The sequence below is a fragment of the Lissotriton helveticus genome, chromosome 2_1 (assembly GCF_964261635.1).
Source record: "Lissotriton helveticus chromosome 2_1, aLisHel1.1, whole genome shotgun sequence".
Lineage (NCBI taxonomy): Eukaryota > Metazoa > Chordata > Amphibia > Caudata > Salamandridae > Lissotriton > Lissotriton helveticus.
The window spans coordinates 1,394,047,457-1,394,070,851 of record NC_136059.1 but is presented as its reverse complement, the minus strand read 5'-3'; the positions used below and the strand labels follow the sequence as shown (position 1 = coordinate 1,394,070,851).

Here is a 23,395-nt window from a genome sequence, read left to right as displayed (position 1 = left end):
AAATTGAGTTGCAGTGTGGACATAGGAAGAGACTAATGTGGAGGGACAGCGATTGGCAGCGCACGTGATATAATTGCCAGGAAGAAACAAGTGATTAGAGCGATATAAGGTAATTACTGACTGCGACACTATCGGCTATGGGAATCTTGAAAACGCTGAGGGCGTGTTGATTCTCGGTAATGGATTTCCTCCTGACCCGAAAGCTGTTTGAAGTTACTAAGATATTTGTGTTTATATATGCATATATGAATGTCCTTGTTTGTTTTTTTGATTAATTTATGTGCAATTAATTGGTGGGTTAGAGACTGACCCAACGGCATGTTTGTGAAAATAAATCAGCGGTAATTATTTGTTAAGAAAATATTGATAAACGTCAGGGTAATTAATTGTGCCTGGTCGGTAAATAAATTTGAGATTCAGCCGTCCGTACTCTCTTATTTCTCATCCTTCAGAGGTCTAGATGCTTTGGGCACTTTAGCACTGCTATTCAGTGCCAAAGTGCAAGTGCTCCCTATTGTAAGTTGTTATATTAGATTAGTGACTCCATGATTGGCTTATTTGATTTACTTGTCAGACCCTAGTACAGTGCACCATGTGGCCCAGGGCCTGTAAATCAAATGCTGCTGGTGGGCTTGCAGCACTGACTGTGCCACCCACAGAAGCAGCCTGTAAAATATGGCTCAGGCCTGCCTTTGCAGAGCCTGTGTGCAGTCTGGGACTGCCATGTCGACTTGGCAAGTGCACCCATTTGCCAGTACCTAAACCTTCCTTTTTCTACATGTTAGTCACCCCTAAGGTTGGCCCAAGGTACCTCCATGGGCAGGGTGCATTGTTTGTAAAAGGTAGGACATGCCCTGATGTGTGTGGCATGTCCTGATAGTGAATTACAGCCAATTTCGTTTTTCACTATTGCAAGGCTTCCAGCTACCACAGGCCAGAATGGGTAGTTTGATTATAACATCTTACAATCCTAACTGACCCAGGGAACAAGGTAGAAATTAAAGTTTAGTATTCCTGAACTCAGAATGTTAAAATACATCTTTTAGTAAAGGTGATTTTTACATTTTGTGTTTGAAAATACTACTTTTAGAAAGTAGGTATTTTCTTGCCTAACTATCCAGCATGCCTCTGCTAGGTTGGTGTATTCCATGTCTGGTTTGTGAGTGATAGGGGGCTGGAGAGGGCCTTGGCTCCAGCAGTCTGATGTGTCAGGGCTGTGCTGAATAGGACCTGCATTGAATAGAGTGTATGCGGTGGAGATTTCCTTTCACTGACCTGAGCCCTCATAGAATAGAGAGTAGGGGGAGGAGATTTCCTTTCAGCTACCTGGGCCAGGTCTGCTCTCAGACAACGCTGTCTCCACCTCCTGCCAAGAGGCTGCACAGAACTGGTTTTGGCTGGGCACAGGCACCCTGTGCCTTCAGAGGACAAAGGATTTACTGGTATATATATTGGGGCACAGACCCCAGAACTTTAGATCACTTCTGGGAATCAAGACAAACCATTGCCAAGGAGAAGAACCAAAGAAGCTGAAAGAGGAGCCTGCCCCTAAGCTGTGCTATTTCTGGGGTTGGCCTGCAGTGTTTACTTTATTTGCCAAGGAGAGAAGAAGAGAAGGAGGATGGAGGGGAAAATACCGGGACTAGTCGAGGGGGCAATGCCGGCGCCGAACAGGCGGGGGGTGCGTGAGTGAGACTGAGGGGTGTGGGTGAATTGGTGGGGCGCCCGACGATGTTCCAGGTTTGATTGAGTTTGCGATTTTGGATGGGGCTACAGGGCTCTGATTGTCTTGTGAAGGCACCTTATCATGTTGCCGCATCTGGTTCGAGGTGGCTGCACGGCTGTATGGATGGGTAGTTCGCTGCTATACTTATGATCGACCTAAATGGGGCACACTGGCGGGGGGAGGGTGAGGGCGGCGGGGGGGAATGGTGTTTGGAGGAAGGGTGTTTGGGGGGAGGGATGAGTATTGGATGCTTGCTTTTATCCTGTGGTGGCATGAGCCATCTGCGAAATGGCGGCCTTTCATTGTGGCTTATTTGTTTTTTTTTCTCTCTCTGCAAAATTAATAAACTCTGTTTCAAAAAAAAAAAAGGAGAGAAGAAGAGAACTTTTGTGAACTTTTCATCATCTTGAAGAAGAATATCCAAGGGCTTGAAGTGTGCTTGCCTCCTGCCTGAAGTCTCAGGGATACAAGACTTCACCACCAGCTCCCCTGAATTCCCTTGTTGGGGATTCTACTTGCAGAGAGGTGCCTACTGTTGTTTGGGCCCTCTGAGAAGACTGCGTGTCGCTGGAAGCTGAAAGCGCAACGCAACAAGGAGAAGCATGTCGCCGCCGCAGCAGAAGTTGCTGTCACATCACCGAAGAAGTGTGTCAACGCCTCAGCTGTTCACGGTCGCATCACCTACGATGCATGTCGCATCACCGGAGAAGCGTGTCACGGACGAAGAGGTCGCTGTCGCATCACTGGAGAAGCGTGTCGCAGGGCCTGTCGTGGCCCAAGAAGTTACAGAGTTCACCGCACGGCCGTTGGGGCGTGCACTCATCGCATCCAACGTTGTCGCATCAAAGACTCCATTTTGTCGCATCGCACTGGATCTTCACATCGCATTGAGGCGCCATCTTGTCGCATCGTAACCAGAATGCAGTAAGAAACCGGAGCATCACCTCCTATCAGGTAAGGAACCGACGCATCACCTCCTCTGCGCTGCAGTAAGGAACCAACGCATCACCTATCCCGAAGCAAGGAACCGACGCATCACCTTCCCTGCGACCCTTTTGTTTGTATTGTGTGACGCATCCAAGGTACTTTGAGAGTAAAGTGTCGCATTTACCATCTACATTGAACTGAGCTATTTTCTACCATTTTAAAGTCTATTTTTGATTACAGTATTGTGGATTTTTGTCATTTGGTCTTGTGTTAAGTCTAGTAAAAGTTACTTATTTTTCTAAACTGGTGTAGTGTCCATTTGTAGTTTTTTCACTGTATTGCTGTATGTGTTCACAAGTTCTTTACACATTGCCTCTGAGATAAGCCTGCCTGCTCGTGCCAAGCTACCAAGGCGGTGAGCAGGGGTGTACCCCCTTTCCCTGACTAGATGCAAGGGTCTCTATTTGGACAAAGATGCAAACCATTGCCAACTAGAGACGCCCAGTTCTAACAATCTTCCTATGCCTAAAATTACAAATATGTAAAGTGTAAGGAGTAGTTTCTGTCCTGTAACTCCGGTTCTGTAGTAGGGGTATCTCTGTTATAGTCATAATCTAGTGAATAGTCCCGCCCATGTGCGTGGACCCGGAGCAATCAAAAATAATCTCTTAAGGTGTCGAAAAATGCAGAACTGCACAGACACTTAAGAGATAATTAAAGACAGATAATGCAGCCTATATCCACAGGCTACACGGTCCAGTACTTCAACTAGAAATTCCACCAAAAATCCACAAACAGCAAAGCCTGTCCAGATTTCCCTTGCTTTAATAACAAAAAACCTCTGGAATGATAGAGAGAAAGACCTGGGCAGGCAAGCCCCATAGGCTGCCATTATGTGGCTCAAAACAGGATACTGTGCCTTTAACAGAACCTTCCAGAACTTCACAGTATCCCAGAATGCACTGCAGGTCCCTTTTACTTTCAGTTCTTTTTGAAGGCGTAACACGCCAGACCTGTAGCATTCCTTACATGAATATCTCTCTCCACCGGGGAGGGCGGGCGCTTACGACTATAACAGAGATACCCCTACTACAGAACTGGAGTTACAGGACAGAAACTACTCCTTCTGTAGTAGGGGATCTCTGTGTATAGTCATAATCTAGTGAATAGAATGGCAAGCCCATCCCCACACCAAAGCGGCGGTGGAGAAAAGAGAAATAACACCACTACTGTGCGAACAGATTTCGCAGAGAAGCCTGCCCAACCTGAGCGTCTGCCCTGGCATCAGTGTCCAGGCAGTAATGCTTAGCAAAGGTATGGACCGACTTGCAAGTGGCCGCCTTGCAGATTTCTGCAATCGGAACATTACGGAGCAAAGCAGTCGTGGCAGCTTTGCCCCTGGTGGAATGAGCCTTAGGTTTACCCCCTAAGGTCTTACCAGCTTTTTGGTAACACACCTGTATACAGGACACAATCCACCTAGAAATGGACTGTTTAGAGGTAGCAAGACCTGTCCTGACTGATCCATAATTGATAAACAATTGGTCTGACCTACGAATATCCTTGGTTTTATCCAGATAAAATTTCAACACCCTCCTAACATCCAGGGAATGCAGGGACCTTTCCTCTGGAGAGGAAGGATTCTGAAAAAACATAGGCAAAGTTATGGTCTGGTTAACATGAAAGTCAGATATAACTTTAGGAAGAAATTTAGGGTGAGTACGCATAACAACCTTAGCAGCATGAAATACAGTATAAGGTTCTTGGCAACACAACGCCTGAATTTCACTCACCCTGCGGGCCGATGTAATGGCCACGAGGAACGCCGCCTTCCAGGATAGGTGCTGCAACGAAGCCTTATGAATAGGTTCAAAAGGCTCCTTCATCAATCTGGACAGCACCACATTCAATTCCCATGAAGGCGAAGGAAGCCGGACAGGAGGGAACACTTTCTTTAAGCCTTCCAAAAAGTCTTTGATCACAGGGATCTGAAAGAAGGAAGTCTGTGAAGGGCATTTCCTGTAGGCAGTCAAAGCAGCCAGATGAACCTTAATGGAATGGACATTAAGGCCAGACTGCACCAGATGTAGAAGATATGGAAGGATGACATCTTCCTTGCATGTCGTCGGGTCATAGTTCTTAGACTTGCACCAGATACAAAACCTCTTCCACTTGTAAGCATAAGAAGTCCTAGTGGAAGGTCGCTTAGCCTCCTTCAGTATGTCCATGCAATCTTCTGGTAGATTCAGATGGCCATATTGCACTATCTCTGGAGCCATGTGCCAAACTCAAAGACGAGAGGTTGGGGTGCAACATCTGCCCCCCGAACTTCGTGAGAAGGTCCGGCCTGCGCGGCAGCCGTATGTGAGGAAGGAGCGACCGGTGAAGTAGGTCCGTGAACCACCACTGTCTGGGCCATTCCGGGGCAATCAGGATCATCCGTGCCTTGGACTGGGACAGTTTGATGAGCACCGCCGGAATCAGGGGAATGGGTGGAAAAGCGTACAGAAAGCTGTTCGACCAGTCGATCCATAGCGCATTCCCCAGCGTCCCTGGTTGGTAGTACCTGGAGGCTAAGTCTCGGCATTTGCTGTTTTCGGCGGTGGCGAACAGATCTACGTCTGGAGTCCCCCACCTTGCGAAGACTTCTCCTAGTACTTCGTCGTTTATGACCCATTCGTGGTTTTCCTGGATCAGTCTGCTCAGTGCGTCTGCCTGAACATTCTGCACACCTGGTAGATGGGTGAACGTTATCGTCAGTCCTCTGGCCAGAAGCCAGTGCCAGATCGCCTGCGCCAGATCGCCTGCGCCTCCTGCGACAGAGTGCGCGATCTCGACCCCCCTGCTTGTTGAGATAATACATCGTTGTCGTATTGTCTGTCTGAACAAGCAAAGAGTTGGTCCGGAAGGACGGAAGAAAGGCCTTCAGTGCCAAGTGAACAGCTCTGAGTTCCAGGAAATTGATGTGGTACGTGGACTCCATCTGGGACCACGTCCCTTGAATCTGTAGGTCTCCGGAGTGCGCCCCCCAGCCGTGGAGAGACGCATCCGTCACAATAGTCTGCATGGGAATGTCATTGTGGAAGGGAACCCCTCTCAGGAGATTCTCCGCTGAACACCACCACTTCAGAGACTGAAGAGCATGCAGAGACAGTCGTATCTTGTCGTCCCAAGATCCTTTCCTCTGATCCCACTGATCCTCCAAGCACTCCTGCAATGGTCTCATGTGCAGCCGTGCGTGTGGCGTGAGGAAGATACAAGAGGCCATCGACCCCAGTAGAGAAGACACCGTCCTCACTGTTGTAGATGGAGCGGTCATAAGAGCCTGAGCCTTCCGAAGGAGTGATAACCGTCTCTCCTCCGAAGGAGACACGCTTGCTGACAGCGTATTGATGGAGGCTCCCAGTCAACTTCCACCTGGAGAACAACAACGACCGCAACACCATCACCCTGCTGGACAACCTCGCCAACCTCGGTCTCAAGCAGCTGGTGTCCACCCCCACCCACCTCGCCGGACACACACTCGACGCCGTCTTCTCATCCAGCAAAGACATCACCTTCAACCACGCCACCAGACTCCACTGGACGGACCACAGCTGCGTCAACTTCACCTTCAAAAGAACGACGATCCACCACCACCAGCAACAGGTTGCGCGAAGAAGCTGGAACAAGATCACAGCCGACCAGCTCGCCGCTTCCCTGAGCCAGCACCCTCGCCGCCAGCTCAGCGAACCCCAGCCAGGCCGCCGACAACCTCACGAAGTGGATCACCAACTGCGCGGACGAACTCGCCCCACTGAGGACCCCGCCCAGCAGACCCGGCAGCAAGAAGGCCCCATGGTTCACCGACGAACTCAAGAGCTCCAAGAAGAACTGCAGAGCCCTCGAGAAAGCCTGGAGAAGGGGACCAACACCGGACAACATGACCACCCTCAAGCTTGCCACCCAGAAGCACCACCAACTGATCCGCGCCACCAAGAAAACTGCATTCAAGGACCGGCTGGACATCAACGCACACAACTGCAAGGAACTCTTCAACATCGTGAAAGAGCTCTCCAGCCCCAACGCCGGAAACAACGACATCACCCCGTCGCAAGACCTCTGCAACTCCCTCGCCTCCTACTTCCACAACAAGATCGCGGACATACACAACAGCTTCAGCACTTAACCGACGCACGCCACGACCGAACCACCGCCCCCCACCACCACCCTCCGCGCCTGGACTCCGATCTGCACCGAAGACACCGTGCGCATGATGAACTCCATCCACTCCGGATCCCCATCCGACCCCTGCCCTCACCACGTCTTCAACAAGGCCGTCGCTGTCATCGCACCCCACCTGCGGGACATCATCAACACATCCTTCGACACCGCCACCTTCCCGGAGAGCTGGAAGCACGCCGAACTCAGCGCCCTACTCAAGAAACCTACAGCGGACCCGACCGAATTCAAGAATTACCGCCCCATCTCGCTCCTTCCGTTTCCAGCCAAAGTCATCGAGAAGACCGTCAACAAACAGCTGGCCGCCTTCCTCGAGACGAATGGATCCCTCGACCCCTCACAGTCTGGCTTCCGTGCCAACCACAGCACCGAGACCGCCCTCATCGCCGCCACCGATGACATCCGAACCCTGATGGACAACGGAGAAACAGCGGCCCTCATCCTCCTAGACCTCTCGGCGGCATTCGACACCGTCTGCCACCGCACCCTAGTGCAGCGCCTCAGCAACGTCGGAATCCAGGAGAAGGCACTGGAATGGATCATCTCCTTCCTCGACGGAAGAACACAGAGAGTCCGTCTACCACCGTACAAGTCAGAGGCCACCGAAGTCATCTGCGGCGTCCCTCAAGGATCCTCGCTGAGCCCCACCCTCTTCAACGTCTACATGAGCCCCCTCGCGGCCATCGCACGCCAACACAACCTCAACATCATCTCCTACGCCGACGACACCCAGCTGATCCTCTCCCTGACCAACGACCCCGCCGCCGCCAGAGCCAACCTGCACAAAGGGATGAAAGAAGTAGCCAAGTGGATGACGACCAGCCGCCTGAAACTGAACTCAGACAAGACGGAAGTCCTCATCCTGGGCTCCCCACCCTCCGCCTGGGACGACTCCTGGTGGCCCCCCGCCCTGGGCACCGCACCCAAACCGACAGACCACGCACGCAACCTGGGCTTCATCCTGGACTCCTCCCTCTCCATGACCAGACAAGTCAACGCCGTCTCCGCATCCTGCTTTAACATCCTGGGCATGCTAGGGAAGATCTTCCGGTGGATCCCCACCGAGACCCGGAAGACGGTCACCCAGGCCCTCGTCACCAGCCGACTGGACTACGGCAACGCCCTCTACGCCGGAACCACCGCCAAGCTCCAGAAGAGACTCCAGCGGATCCAGAACGCCTCAGCCAGACTGATCCTCGACATCCCCCGACGCAGCCACATCTCAGGACATCTAAGAGACCTGCACTGGCTCCCCGTCAACAAGAGAATCACCTTCCGTCTCCTCACCCACGCACACAAAGCCCTACACGACCAAGGCCCGAGCTACCTCAACAACCGCCTCAACTTCTACGCCCCCAAACGCCACCTCCGATCGACCAACCACGCCCTCGCCGCCGTCCCCCGCATCCGAAGAGCGACAACAGGAGGAAGGTCCTTCTCCTACCTGGCCGCCAAGACCTGGAACTCCCTCCCGACCGACCTGCGCCTGACCCAAGACCACCTCTCCTTCAGGAAGAAGCTCAAGACCTGGCTGTTCGAGCAGTAGCTGCGCCCCCCCCCCCCCCCAAGCGCCTTGAGACCCTCCGGGTAAGTAGTGCGCTCTACAAATGTCTTTGATTGATTGATTGATAGTCGGGACAGACTTGGACATGTTGATGTGCAACCCCAGCTTGCTCAAGAGAACGCACGTCTTCCGGAAGTGAGCTTGAGCTTCCGAGAAGGAGGAGGCCTTGATCAACCAATCGTCCAGGTACGGGTAGACAAACACCCTGTTCTTCCTTAGGTGTGCGGCTACCACTGCCATGCACTTCGAGAATGTCCTGGGCGCAGACTTCAATCCGAATGGCAGTACTGTGTACTGATAATGATTGGCGCCGACTTGGAATCGCAGGAACTTCCTGTGTTTGTGTGCAATGGGCACATGGAAGTATGCATCCTGAAGATCTATGGCACACAGCCAGTCTCCCTGTTGCAGCTGAGGATAAATCTGATGCAACGACAGCATGCGAAACTTCTCTCTGCGAATCCACTTGTTTGCTTGTCGCAAATCCAGAATGGGCCTGAACTCGTTCTTGTCCTTCTTGCGGACCAGAAAGAACAGGGAGTACAGACCTCTTCCTCTTTGAGACAGAGGTACGTCTTCTATCGCCTTCTTCCTCAACAGGATATCGGCCTCCGCCTGGAGCTCGCGCAGCTGAAACTGCGAGCTGACTGGAGGGATAGATGGAGGCGGGCCGGTGAACCGAAGACTGTATCCATTGCAAACAATATTCAGCACCCACTTGTCCGGAGTAACTTTTCTCCACTCTGCCAGAAAAAATGGGACGCTTCCGCCCACCGGAGCGGGTAACAGATGAAGGGGAAGTAACAGCTCAGGGTCGAGACCCGTCCGCGCCCTTGTTCGCTGTAGAGGACTGCTGACCTCCTCTACCCTTCTGGCGTTTCTGGAAGGGCCTCCGGAACTGCTGCTGTTGTTGCTGCTGCTGTCCCGAAGCCTGTCCTCGCCCTCGGGCCTGCGCCCGAACCGTCTCTGGAACGGGCGGTAGGCTTTCTTTTCTTTGGGCTTCTCCAAGCCCACAGCCGTCAAAGTCTCTGCCTCCGCCTTCATGCGGGCCATCTTATCATCCGCATGTTTTCCGAACAGGGTCTCCCCCGAGAAGGGCAGATTAGCCACTCGCTGCTGGGCCTCCGGCTTGGGAGATGTGAGCCTGAGCCAAGCATGTCGTCGCTGGTTGATCCCATGACAGTAACCATGGGCCGCCAACAGGGAACCATCCGCAGCCGTGCTGATAACCTGGTTCGAAACCAGCATCCCTTACTTCAGGATCTCTAGGAAATCCTCCCTCTTGTCTCGTGGCAGGAGTTCCGTGAACTGCTGGAGAGATTCCCACAGGGAACGATCGTACCGTCCCAGCAGAGCCGTATCGCTAGCGGTCTTCATGGCCGTAGCTGCTGTCCCACAAGCCTTCCTGCCATTAGAGTCGATCCATCGGCTCTCCTTATCCGGAGGCACGGTAGAAGACGGAGAGGTAGAATGTTGTTTTCTGGCTGCCGTCACTATAACGGAGTCCGGAACCGGGTCAGACCTTAGAAAAGCCGGGTCGGAATCCGGAGCCCTATATTTCTTCAGCAGACGGGATGGAGCAGCTCTTGTTACTGCAGGCGTAAGGAACAGCTCCTCCGCTGGCTCTACCAAGCCTGGCACGAGCGGCAGCAGAGGGCGAGACAAATGTTTCTTGTGAAGTGTCTCAAAGATCACGGACGTCGTAGGTGTGGGAGCCGTCACCGTGATTCCTAATTTCACTGCACCCCTCAGGAGAACATCCTGGAACGTGCTGATGTCATCCACGGGAGACACCCTAGTCCCCGGGGAGTCTGACAAGGTCGGGGAGTAGGACCTCGTCCTGGAAGAGCCCGTGCGGGACCGTGATCCGCGCCTCCTGTGGCGCCGTCTGGACCTCGTCGAGGATCTGTGACGACTGCGCGACCTCCCTCTCCGTCAGGAGCGGGATCACGACTTCCGTGGCTTTGGTCGCCCTGCCGGTTCCACCGGGACAGGAGACTGTGGCTTGGGTGGTCCCCTCGGCCGAGGGTTCCCCTTCGGAGGAGTCGGGTACCTGGGCAGGGAAACCGACCTCGGAGGAAGTGGTGGAGGCTTGTCAACCGGCAACTGAGGTTGAGGCTGAGGCTGGGGCTGAGGCCGAGGTGGTAGAGGTGGAAGAGGCGGCGGGGTAGGGACCCGCGGAGGAAGCCCTCTCGGCAAAGGAGGCGGAGGAGGAGGCGTCAATGTCCCCGGCTTAGGAGGGGTATACACAAGGGAGTATGCCGAGCCCGGTGACCCGCCCTCCTTATCAGGCTGGGATGTGGGAGAGTCTCTCCTAGGCACTAGACGCCTGTCAGACTGACTCCTGGCGCCCAAACTCCTTCTGCGCCGTTCCTGCGTCGAAGAACGGCGACCCGACGGCGAGCGTCGGCCCCTCGACGTCGAACTGCGCTTCCTCGACGGCGAACGCCTGTCCCTTGACGGCGAACGCTTCCGCCTCGACGGCGACCTCCATCGCCTCGACGTCGATCGTCTTCGCCTCGACGGCTTCCTGTGCCTCGACGGCGATCTCTTCCTCGACGGCGATCTCTTGTGACGCGACGGCGATCTCTTGCGCCTCGACGGCGATCTCTTGCGCCTCGACGGCGATCGCCCCCTCGACGCCGAGGATCCCCTCGATGACGATCTTCTCCTTTTCGCCGACGGCGAATGGCGGTGCTGCCACGACGGCGAGCGCCGACGCCGGGCCACCCGTCGACGTCGAGTCCTCGACGACGACGAGGACGACGACGAAACAGTCACCAGTGATGTCGACGGCGGTCTGTTCAGATCCCTCGACGTCGAAGCCGCTTCGACCCAGAGCCCTGCGGAGACGGGGAACAGACTGTAGTCATCCCTCTCGACGCCGTAGTCGGTGCAATCGACGCCGACGGAGAATGGGGACGCTTGCTGGACTTCCTGCCTCTGGGGAGCCCCCCAGAGGCCTCAGCATGGGCAGATGAAGCCCCTCCAGACCCACCTCGTGCTTGCAGTCTTCTCTCCTCCATGCCTTGGAGCCTGATCTTCTTTCTGTCTCTCAGGGTCCTGGTTGTAAATCCCTGGCAGATCTCACACTCATCAGGGTTATGAGAGGAGGGAAGGCAGAGGATACACACTTCATGTGGGTCAGTCTTGGCCTTCTTCCTGGAACACTCCGGGCATTTGTCAAATAATGCAGGCATATTCGACAAAAAGACTGCCCCAAAAGCACACCAAAGAAGAATTAACCAAAGTACTTTGAACAAAGTACCAAAAAACACTTGAAAAAGCGAGAAATCACAAAAATAAATCCCAAAACGGAGAGCTCAATGCTCCAGGGTCCTGCTAGCAGGAGCCGGAAAAAAGAACTGAAAGTAAAAGGGACCTGCAGTGCATTCTGAGATACTGTGAAGTTCTGGAAGGTTCTCTTAAAGGCACAGTATCCTGTTTGGAGCCACATAATGGCAGCCTATGGGGACAGACAAGTCCAGGTCTTTCTCTCTATCATTCCAGAGGGTTTTTGCTGTTAAAGCAAGGGAAATCTGGACAAGCTTTGCTGTTTGTGGATTTTTGGTGGAATTTCTAGTTGAAGTACTGGACAGTGTAGCCTGTGGATATAGGCTGCATTATCTGTCTTTAATTCTCTCTTAAGTGTCTGTGCAGTTCTGCATTTTTCGACACCTTAAGAGATTATTTTTGATTGCTCCGGGGTCCACGCACATGATTATGACTATACACAGAGATCCCCTACTACAGAAAGAGCTGTTCTTGTTTTTCCACATTCATCCCTGCAAGCGTCTGGCGCCCAAGAGCGAATGTCCCGGTTTGTTAGTGCCTAGAGAGTTTCTACTATATGTGGTCAGGATAGAAATGAAATTAAAACATTTCTTTATACATTTATTTACTTATTTACTGTACTTGTAGAGCGCAACTTTCATCCCAGAGGGATATCACGGCGCTAAAATACATAAGCCCTCCTTAGCAATAGTTGGAGCTTGAAAGGTAGCTTTCATGGGTTGAGGTGCTACTGCAGAGATCTGAAGACTCCTGTAGGCTAGAGGTTAGAATATCAAATCTCAGAGTGTGGTGTGCGCGATATTACATCTGTTCAATGGACCATTTGCTCTTCTCAGACTTCCAGCCTTTTGAGTGACTCCAGCCTTAGGAGAACATGTGGGCTGTTGTAGCCCACAATTATGCTTCTCTCTGCAACATGGACCCACGCAACTCTGTTGTCAAGTTTTAAATCCTGTAAGTGTTCTCTGTGTCAGCTGATAGCATATGGACCATCGCTGACGAGTTCAGAATTTGCAATCATACCACTCTTTCAAAAAGGCATTAAACTATTGCTTACAAAACTCAGCACGAATCCTGTGGTTTGAGCTCGCATTCGTGGCCTTTCAAATAAACCAAACGGTTCTAGTCTGGTAAAATTGCTGAAAATGTGTCAAACCAGATTTCAGACCCAGCAGATGCTTCTGCACTCCTCAGAGAGGGATGCCCATAAACTGTTATCTGTGAAGACGTATTGTTTTCAATAAGAGCTATCCATAAATTGCACATAAAGAATCCATGGAATTAGTCAATACTATGCTGCAATGGGTTATTTCATGAAAGAGAAATGATGTAAAAGTTTGAGTCTGTGGGCCTGCTAGCACTCAATCTCACCCAGACAATTAACCAGCAACGTCTCATTGAACAATTAAAAGTGCCGCAGATTAGATGCGGGCGAGCCAACAAATTAACAGAGAGAACCAGAGCTGACCCAGAGGTCCGGCTCGGACCTTGGAGCCCTGAAAATATTTCCGAAGTAAATCATACAGCAAACATCACGTAAAAATATGATAGACTCTTCAAAATTTTAAAAAGTGTATTTCTTTAAAATGTGGAGGCATTGACTTTAATTCTGCATGTTATAGCACTGTACTAAAGTAATAGTTTTATACAACTGGTAGCCTGAACTCATATTTGAAAATGCTTTTATACGCAAAAATGAAGAAAATAAATAAATATTCCCCTCAGATCACACAGTGTAAGCGGGGAAGCCACAATATATACAGGGTTTCTGATTTCACTTTGTACAAAACAGCAGAAAATTTGCATTGATTTGTCTTTCCTCATGTCAAGGCTTTGTTTTTACTTCTTGGTGCCTTTTTCTGCAGTTTTTAAAATATAGTGTGAACTCAACCCGAAGGTACTGGACCACTTTCTTTAAATATTATGCGCATGTGGTAGGGTCACATGCGCTGTTTATAGACAAGAGGCGATCAAGTGATTTGCCTAGAATCAGAGCATGTTGTAGACCTGACGCTGAGACTTGAACCTTCCACAGTCAACCAGTTGGACCCTAACACCAGATCTTGGGGATCGGGACTAGGGAGGCAGGCAGAAGCCCCATTAAAGATAGGCTTGTTATGGGCTCGAGGTTCCAACAGGACCTTGAGCTGAGCCAGACTTCAGCCTCATGCCTGGCTCGAGCTTTCAGTTGCTCGCCCACCTCTACCACAGATAACAGCATTACTAAGGTTTGGGAAAGGCGGGGGTTCCTAGAAGGAGCCTAGATCTCAGCCAACACAATTTTCACACACGCATCACAAAATATTTCGAAATTTGTAGCTAAAATGGACCCATTGCAGCGGGTCACATTTGAGTTGCTGGTCTCAGTATTGTGTGATAGAAGGTACCACTGAGGTGGAACCTTTGCACATGCAGTGTTAGTATGTGTTAAAACATCAAAATATTAAGGTAGTAGTGCCACAGAAAGTTACCTATAATGCTCGGCGAGGCATGCTGCATTCAGGTTGAGACTTGAAGCTTCGCCCACTCTACGTCCATATTCTTTACTGGCTTGTGTCATTGTCCACTGTAAACTGTGCTGTTCATTGGTCAATAGGCTTAGTAGTCCCTCCTTAGTACCGCCTTGTCTCATTTTGTAACCTCTCATGGCGACACCCCCTGTCATGTGTATTGGATCTTGGTAGGCCTCAATGCTCCGAGCACTATTTACTCAAATAGCTTTGTCCTGCCTGCTGTTGCAGGCAGGACACGCTCTTGCCTAACTTTTTTTTATTTTGATAGTATGGGCCCAGAACGCATTTGCAAAGCAATAGGTCTCACATTTATTAGAGTTTAAGCTATGGCATTGTATATGACAATGCCTTTTATTTATCTGTTTTAAAAACAGCTCATAAATAAAAAAGCATCGTAATTTACAATGCCAATAGCTCAAACTCTTGTAAATGCAAGACCTATTGCATTGCAAATGCTTGTTTTTTTATGACTGCATATGTATTTATAAGACCTAATCAAGAATCCACAGGTAGGGTGTCGCCATATCATTGTGACATGCAAGACCTTCTACAACTTACATGTTACAAGCATAACTGATTTTTCACTTTTAATCATGTGGTTGTGCAGCAGGCCTAGCTGGCACTACCCAACTGAAGTCTTTACAAAGTGCATAAGCATGCCTGCATGTTTTCATTGCACCACTATGGGGAATGAAGGATTGCTGGAAATCCATACATTTTATGTGAATGGCGTACAGTGCCTATTTGAGGCCATAGAATACATTGTTACGTTTTGCCGGCACATTTCTTTTCTCTTTAATTATTTACTTGCTCGCTGACCCTCCCTTTCCTTTTTCCTAAATCCTTACTTATATTTTTACAACCTTCCTCAATACATCCTTCTCTCGTGCTTTCCTTTGTTAATTTCCCCATTATTTATCCCTTAATCTCTCCACTTAACATAGTGCCTTCTTTTAGTATTTCTTTTGTATCACACACACACACACACACTGTTTTAATATTTTTCCCTCTGCCCGGTCCTTCCTTCTAATACACTCACTTCCCACCTGTCCCCCCTCCTCGCCTCTGCATTCACTCTATTGTCCCTGTGCTAATCTGTTATTCTTCTACAGTGTCCCACAGAGAGTAATGTATTCTTCTATTCTTTACATCAATCGGTGAGCATGCACTCCTTTTGCATGTCACACTCATACCGTCTGGCATTCAGGTTCAAATATTATTTTACCAAATCAGTTTTACACCTGCTCACCAAGCTAAAACTTACAACAAAAAAGTATTAATAATCACATAGGTGAAACCTATTGCATTTACCAATGGTTGTTTTCCCACTTATGGGGTAGGGATCAATACAGACAACAGGAAAAAGTGTACCTCAATCACAGCGGCAGCAGAGAAAGGACCCTAAATCAAGATGGAGTAGTCAATACAACCATGTGCCACAAAAAAGAAGAAAAGTGAAGCCAGCATACGCTGGCCAATAGCAAGGCAGGAAATAAGAAGGAAATGAAACCAATTTATAATAAGCAGTGAGCGGGTTCCAAGTCCCTTGTAGAAACAATATCTCCTGGAAGCAAAAATGCCTCACTAGCGCACGCGCTGTCTCAGGCAAGACCCATAGATGCCTCAAAAATAGGCCAAATGTGTGTAAGTATTAACTCGCATACAAAACTACAGCATACTTTCATAGAAGTCGAGAAAACCAAGTGTTCCTGAACAGATAAATTAACTACTGGTTGGATTTACCTTGATTCGAGGCATAGTAACCGTGGGGGGAGTTGCTTCTGCTATAAAGCTGCGTGATGTTCCTTTTTCTACAAGCTGTGTGATGTAAGGCATGAACTGCTTGCCTTTGGGTCCAAACACAAAATCCTCTCTCAAGGCATCAATCATGACCAGCACCGCTCTTTTGAAAAGGGGAGGTAGAAGCCTGCTCCAGTTGGATGTAGTTCCTAAACAGGTGTACAAAATCAGAAACTGATTAAATGAACTGCTCAAAGGTACAACGACATGTACAACAGACATGCCAAAAATATACTTTAATAGACATTTCATGATACAAACTCTTGTACAATGAACATTTAATTCACAAACATCAATTTATTGCATTGTAAGCTAAAGAGCTGGAGGCGCTTAGATGAAGATCTTCTTTGAGTTTCCTTTGCTACATGTGACAGCTCGTGCTGACCAATTCAACCATTTTCGTTTTACGATCAGACTGTCCTTTTTGAATTGACTATTTTCCCCAACTTCCCCAGCTAAATTATTGGGAAGAGATCTTATGGCTAAACTAAACATGAGTATCCATTTTGAGCCTGATGGTACTATGATCTGTTCCACCCTTGGAATTCCCACTTCCAGGATCGAGGCTGTAACAGTAGATTCTTGAACTGGAGATCAAATCATAGCTCGACCCATTGATATAAAAGGCATTTACAAACAGCAATATACAAAATAGTGGCAGAAACACCAGAGCTATTGGGAAGATAGGTTCAGTTAACCAAGGAGTTCCTTTTCCAACGACAGGGACAGACTTCTTGGATATCTGAGAGCGAGTTGATACTACAAATAGAGGCCTTAGAAGTAATGCCAACCTAGGGCACTCCGATAGCATGTGATCATAACCATATTCTATGGGCATGTGTTATATTCATTAAGCCAGGTAAAACAGTCAAACAAATACTGAATGACCAGCTATTCGATCAAGATCCTATGAAACTATTATTTTTTTTCAAAATTACATACCATTAAGGACGTTATTGGAAGTAACGATGCCCATCACAAGGTAGGGCCTTTGATTCTGTCAGATACGAATCTTTACCAAAAATCAGATACTCTGTGGACCAAGAGTCCCTATAATGTAAGTATTATCGGTGTAGCCACCCCAGTCAGAATAACATTAAAAGAGGGTGCTATCTTGCCTAGGGTGAGGCAGTATCCCCTATCCAAAGAAGCAGATGAGGGCATTTCCCCCACCATACAGGCGTTACTAGAGCAAGAGATCATTTATCCTGGAGTATCTCCTTGTAACAACCCAATTTACCCGATTAAGTAATCTAAGGTTAATACTTCGCACATGGTTTATTATTTGACAACAATTTCCTACTGCAGGACTCAGCATTTGTATTCTTGTTTGCCTCAAGGGTATTCATAATCCCCAAGAATTTTCAAGAGTGGTGAAAAATAACCTGTCAAACTTTCACTGCGGCAGTAATCTATTGCAATACATAGGCAGCAGATTAGTCTGCAGCCCCACAGAACAACAGTGTAGAAGAGACACTATATCTATTTTGGTCACTCTTGCACAGAAAGGATATAAAGTGGAGAAAGACAAATTTCAGTATTGTCAGGAGAAGGTCCACTATCTAGGGCAATTGGAGTCAGCTTCTGGTCGACAAGTAACTCCTGAGACAGCAGCATCTATATGCCAAAGTTACCAAACCAGAGACTGTTAAGTAAATGCTGAAGTTCTTTGGGCTCCAGAAATGAGGGAACATTTCCAAAGATTGAAAACTGAGATAACAAACGGCCCAGTTTTGGGGACCCTTGTATACACCAAAGAGTTCTACCTCTTCTGTCACTACAATGGACAGGCAATGATGGCTGTCCTCACATACAAATATCCTTTAGGACATAAACCCATTGCATACTTTAGTGGTCTGTTGGACTCAGTAATAAAGGGACTGTTGGAATCAGTAGTAATGGGACATTACCCCCATGAACAAGCCCTCGCCACTGCAGCCTTTGCAGTACAGAAAAGCACCCCCATTGTCATGGGGGCACCTCCGACACTTTATTTGGAACATACAGTGTTTGCCATCATTCAAAAGGCTAAGACTACCCTAACCACGCAGAGTATCAGGGTACGAGGTAATACTGTCAGTCCCATCCATGAAAGTTGTTAAATGCCATACAGAGTAAGCATTACTGTGCCATCTGTTATCACAGTTTTCAATCTTTGGAATTGTTCCCTCATTTCTGGGGTACATGTTATTTTATTGTAGCTGTCTTTTGTGGGTTTTTTCATAGAGGTCAGCAGGGTGTCTATTAAAGTGTTGCAGTCAAAGACCCACTGCCTCACATAGTTGCAGAGTCCAAAGAACTTCGGCATTTGCGTAACAGTCTCTGGTTTGGTAATTTGGCGTATAGATGCTGCTGTCTCAGGAGTTACTTGTCGACCAGAAGCTGACTGCAATGGCCCTAGATAGTGGACCTTCTCCTGACAATACTGACATTTGTCTTTCTCCACTTTATATCCTCTCAGTGCAAGAGTGACCAAAAGAGATATAGTGTCTCTTCTACACTGTTGTTCTCTGGGGCTGCAGACTAACCTGTTGTCTATGTATTGCAATAGATTACTGCCGCAGTGAAAGTTTGACAGGTCATTTTTCACCAATCTGTTGAAAATACTTGGGGATTATGAATACCTTTGAGGCAAACGAGAATACAAATTCTGAGTCCTGCAATAGGAAATTGTCAAATAATAAACCATATGCATAGTATTATCCTTAGATTACTTAAACGGGTAAATCGGGTTGTTACACGGAGATACTCCAGGATAAATGACCCCTTGTTCTAGTAACGCCTGCGTGGTAATGTTTGTACAGCTTTGGGATGTCTGCACTGTGATCATAACGTCTAGGTACATGGATATGGGATACCATTGCAATGCAAATCTTGCTGCTCTTAGCCTAATATCAAGGTGTTGTGGTCTTTGAAATTAACAAGGTGAGCCATTATCAGGCACACAGGTGCCCCGGGCGAAGGTTTGGACCCCAAATAGTCTATGCGCCCTAACGAAGGGAGGAATAATTGAGGCCTCTGCAAACAGGTACTTGAGAGGTTTCTCTCCATATTCTTCAATTTTTCCCATTTTGTTGGCCCTGAAGCTCCTAGGATGTGCAAGTTGTCGTGCCACAACCTGGCTTCCAAGTCTTTGTCCCTGGCTCTTATTAGCTGTAGTACTTTTTCCAGTTGAAGCACTTTTTCTTTGTGTCATTTTATCAAATCTTCTGCAGCTGACAAACACTGCTCTAGTTGCCTACTTTGGTTGTCATGAGCATCAACGTGCTCCTTCATGTATTATGAGAGAGCAAGTCTTAAATAATTGTCAGAACCAGTTATTACACCAGCACCTGGTAGACTCTGATCTGACCTCTCCACAAGAATTGGGTAAGAGGGCAGACAAATGGGTCAGAACCAGGATTAGGCCCAAGAACCAAGGTGGTGACCAGAAAAAGGAATCAACCAAGCCTCAAGAGAAGGGTGGGAATAAATCTCCAGATCAAACCACATCAGGGCCCCAAACATCCTCTGAGGGGGGTGGGTCCCAGAATCCTTCCAACAACCAGAAGAAACCTTATTGTTATCCCTGTAAACAGGTGGGACATTTGAAAACTGACAGCAGTTGCCCAAAGAATAACAATAAGGAAAACATACCCCCAAGTAACATTCCCAAACCTCCTGTTACTACTAGTAGTAATCCCCCAGGTGGTGGGAGTGCCCCCAAGAATTTGGGTGCATTTACTTTGGGAGTTCCTGGGGACTCTGGCCTAACCAGGTCCCCTGACTTAGATACTCTTGTGTGTGAGACTGGCATGGGGTTTGCCAACTTCACAACTTGTCCCAACACTTTGGGCAAGTACAGACAGGAGCCCCTCATCAATGGTATAAAAGTTGAGGCCTATAGAGATACAGGGGCTAGCATCACTATGGTGACTGAGAGTCTAGTCCCCTCAAGGCAACTTTTACCTGGTGCCACATACCAGGTGACCAATATTGATGGAGTGCAGAGAGATCATCCCATGGCAGTGGTCAATCTCAGCTGGGGAGGTGTCACTGGCCACAAGAGAGTGGCAGTGTCACCAAACTTGCCTGTAGATTGCCTACTGGGGAATGATTTAGAGCTCTCAGCCTGGGCTGAGGTAGAGCAAGAAACACATTCTAAAATGGTAAACACCCATGGTAAGGTTAGTGGGGCAGTGATAGCCACAGCCCCAGTCCAAGATGTCCTCCCTGAACAGGTCAGGAGGGTTGTGCCAGTCACAACCCAATCTCAGACAACTTCCTTCCCAGAACAGGTTGTCAAGGCTGTCATGGTAACAGCCCACACCCAAACTGAGCCCCCTCCTGAAAAGGTTGGAAGAGTTGTGATGGCCACAGCTCAAACTCAGACAGATTATAGTGTTGTGAAGCCTGAAACTATGGATCACTCCACTCAGACAGAGAGCATTGAGGAGGAAGAGAAATCTCCCTCCCACCAGACTTTAGGGAAGGATCAGCCTCCTCAGGGAACTGATCTGACCCCTTGTGAAGAAACTGCCACAGAGATAGTCAGGCCTAGCCTGGCAGAACCCCTGATGTCAGTGGACCCTTCCAAGATGGGACCCAGTCTGGAGCAGGTAACCTGCCCCTCTCTACCCTGCCTCAGTCAGCCCAGGGCTGTAGAGGTCAGGGAGGCCAGTGTTGGACCCCAAAGGGCCCCCTGTCCAAAAGAATTCCCCAATCAGCAGATTAAGGGCACTGAAGCTAGTAGTCCTAGCCAAGTGAAAATAAAACCAACTCCTGAGGGATCCCCCTTAAATTTAGTTAGGGACCTCCCACAGATGGACACTGTTGGGCACAGCCAAACCTGGGACCTGAGGGCCCCAAACCTGACCTGTCCCTCCAGTAAGCCAAACAGAGGGACCCAACCTCCAGCTGTAGGTAGCCAGAGGTTGACCCTGAGAGCCCAAAACAACTCAGTCTTGGAAAGAAAGGCCTCTATGGTGGAAAATGATTGGAGGAAGCTGAGCCCAAAATTAGTGGAGCCTCACTTCAGTACTCCATTTCAGCACCAGCCTTTTACCTTGCCAAAACACACCACAGGTAGAGATTCCCTATGGTGGAGACCCTCAGACACCCTTAGGGTGAGGGATTGCTTAGTGGACCATGAGATAGGGGGTAACCATGCCAGTGCTGGTACTTCCTTATATGGCCACTCAGGCAATATAGGCTTACCTGGCAAGGCTAGCCTTATCTCCTTTCGTTTGGGGGGGGGGGTTATGTAGGAAGGTACAGTCCAAACAACCCTTATTGATGATTGGTTGTAAGTCAACCTTATAGACCAGCTATCCTAGTAGCATGGATACGAGCAGTCTAAGGCTAAGACTCTAGAGGGCGTGTTAAGCCAGCTGTTTTACCATCACATTACCCCTTGAACACCCAGTGAAAGGACACCACACAAGTGTTATGAAAATAAACAGTGTATTTATTAGAATCACAACAACCCTGGACTCTTTATGAGGACAGGGTGCTAGGCACACAACAAAAACTCTTACGAAAATACTTAAGTTAGCACGTTATACACAAATGCCCGAGGGGCACGAAAAACCATATACTCTAAAAGTGGAATGCGAATTACTAGCAGGTAAGTAACGATTCTCAGAGGCTTTGGGATCGCTAGGACTGGACTACTGAACCTTTAGATTACTAGCAGGAGGCCTAGGGAACTCGGGTGCAGAGTGTGCACTCTCACGCGGGATGCGGGACAAAGTCTATGGAAGCTAGAATTCACAAAGTTAGTGTTCACGGGCGAACCCGACCTGGTAGGGAGAAAACGACAGTGGATCCTGACCCTGGAATAGTGAGGCTATGCTGGGACACCGAAGTGCCGAAGTTACCTAGCCCAGGGGCTGCAGCTGCATAGGTCTGAAAAGACGTCGGGAATCCTCGTTGCCGGACCAGGAGCCTGGAAGGAAGAAGTTGCTGGCAGGCGACCAGTGAAGAAAGTTCGATGGATCCAAGCCTGGATCAAGGAAGAAGGAAACCTGAAAGCAGAGGGGACCAAGTTCTTGAATCACTAGCCAGTGATTAAGTGGGCACCAGGATGGCACCGGGCGAAGTCACCGCAGTCAGGTGAGTGGGCGCTGCTGGGCTCTGCAGTCTCTCGGACCAGGAGGCGTTGTCGGCGACCAGGATGGAGGTGCGAGCTGTCCCACGGAGGTTCTTGCTGTCGACGTCGCTGGACCCAGGATTGGGCAACAAGTCTTGGCAAATGCAAGGCCCACGCGGTGGGCCTAAAATGGCGTCTTGGGCGGACCAGGAGGGTCCAGGGTACTTCTCCGATGGAGGGAAGCAAGGGCCAGTCTGGAGCAACCAGACCAGCAGCAGTGTTGTCGTCGGGCGTCGTTCGGAAGGCCACAAGCCAGCGGGCTAGTAGCCAAACAACGCGGTGAGCAGCAAAAAGCAGAAGGGCCCCACGCCGATCGTGGAGATGCTGGGGGGCTGCTCTTCGGTGCTGGAGCTGCTCAGGGTGGGGGCTTCTCGGACCCCAAAGCACTCACCAAGAAATTACTCGGTGGGCTTGCTGTGCAGAAGTCGTGCAGTCTTGGCGATGGCCGGTCCCTCGAGGTCTCGTCGCACCCACGGTTCTCAGCTGTGCTGTAGAGGTGGGTAGAGGTCAGAGGTGCCAGGGAAGCCGGGTCTCGTCGAGCTGGGCAGTCGGATTCCGGAGGAAGGACGTGCAGCAGACCGCAATGTTCTTAGATGGTGCCTGCGGATGCAGGGTGACTACTCCTTAGCCACAAGGGAGAATCTTGAAGAAGAAATCGTGAAGTCCTTTCGTGGAAAGTCGTATCTTGATTCCAAAGATGATCTGATTTGGAAGGGGGCCAGTCCCTACCTTTATCTGGGAAAAGGGGGCTGGCACGCGACTAAGTCCTGCCCTATGGGTGGGACCAGGAGGGGGGTGGTTACACCCACTTCCTTGGCGGGCTTTTCCCCAGCACAGGGTCTGGAGTGTCCCTGGAACTGGTTCAAGCCAGCCTATGCACAGTGAGCACCGGGGTGCCACGTGCAGTCACCTTCTTCTGTAGCCCTGCCTACCTACAATACACAAAACCCTGTCTGGGACGGTGCTGGCACCGCCCCTGGCAGGAAACCCTTGGTCCTTATCTCCTGCTCTGGGAGGACTCCCAGCAGCAGGAGGGCAGACTTGTGTCTCGGTGGCAGCATCCATTTTGTGGAGCTGAGGCTCTGTTTGACTTTAACCGGGTTTAGGGGTTACATGCATGTCGTGTCCCTCTAGAAGGGTGGAATGCTAACCCAGTCGCCAGAATTGGCGAGGGGTTAGTATTCCAAGTCGTATGACACCTTACTCGACATGTTTTGATA

At 49.5% G+C, this 23,395-nt stretch overlaps 1 protein-coding gene across 1 annotated transcript in view; it reads right to left on the bottom strand.

Moving 5' to 3' along the window:
* PIGG (phosphatidylinositol glycan anchor biosynthesis class G (EMM blood group)) overlaps nucleotides 1–23,395 on the bottom strand; it is an 809,046-nt gene that overhangs the window by 656,540 nt on the left and 129,111 nt on the right. The window contains exon 2 of the mRNA XM_078676334.1: nucleotides 15,989–16,194. Within this exon, the coding sequence (XP_078532460.1) occupies nucleotides 15,989–16,194 (206 nt within the window). The remainder of the gene's footprint in view (nucleotides 1–15,988; nucleotides 16,195–23,395) is intronic.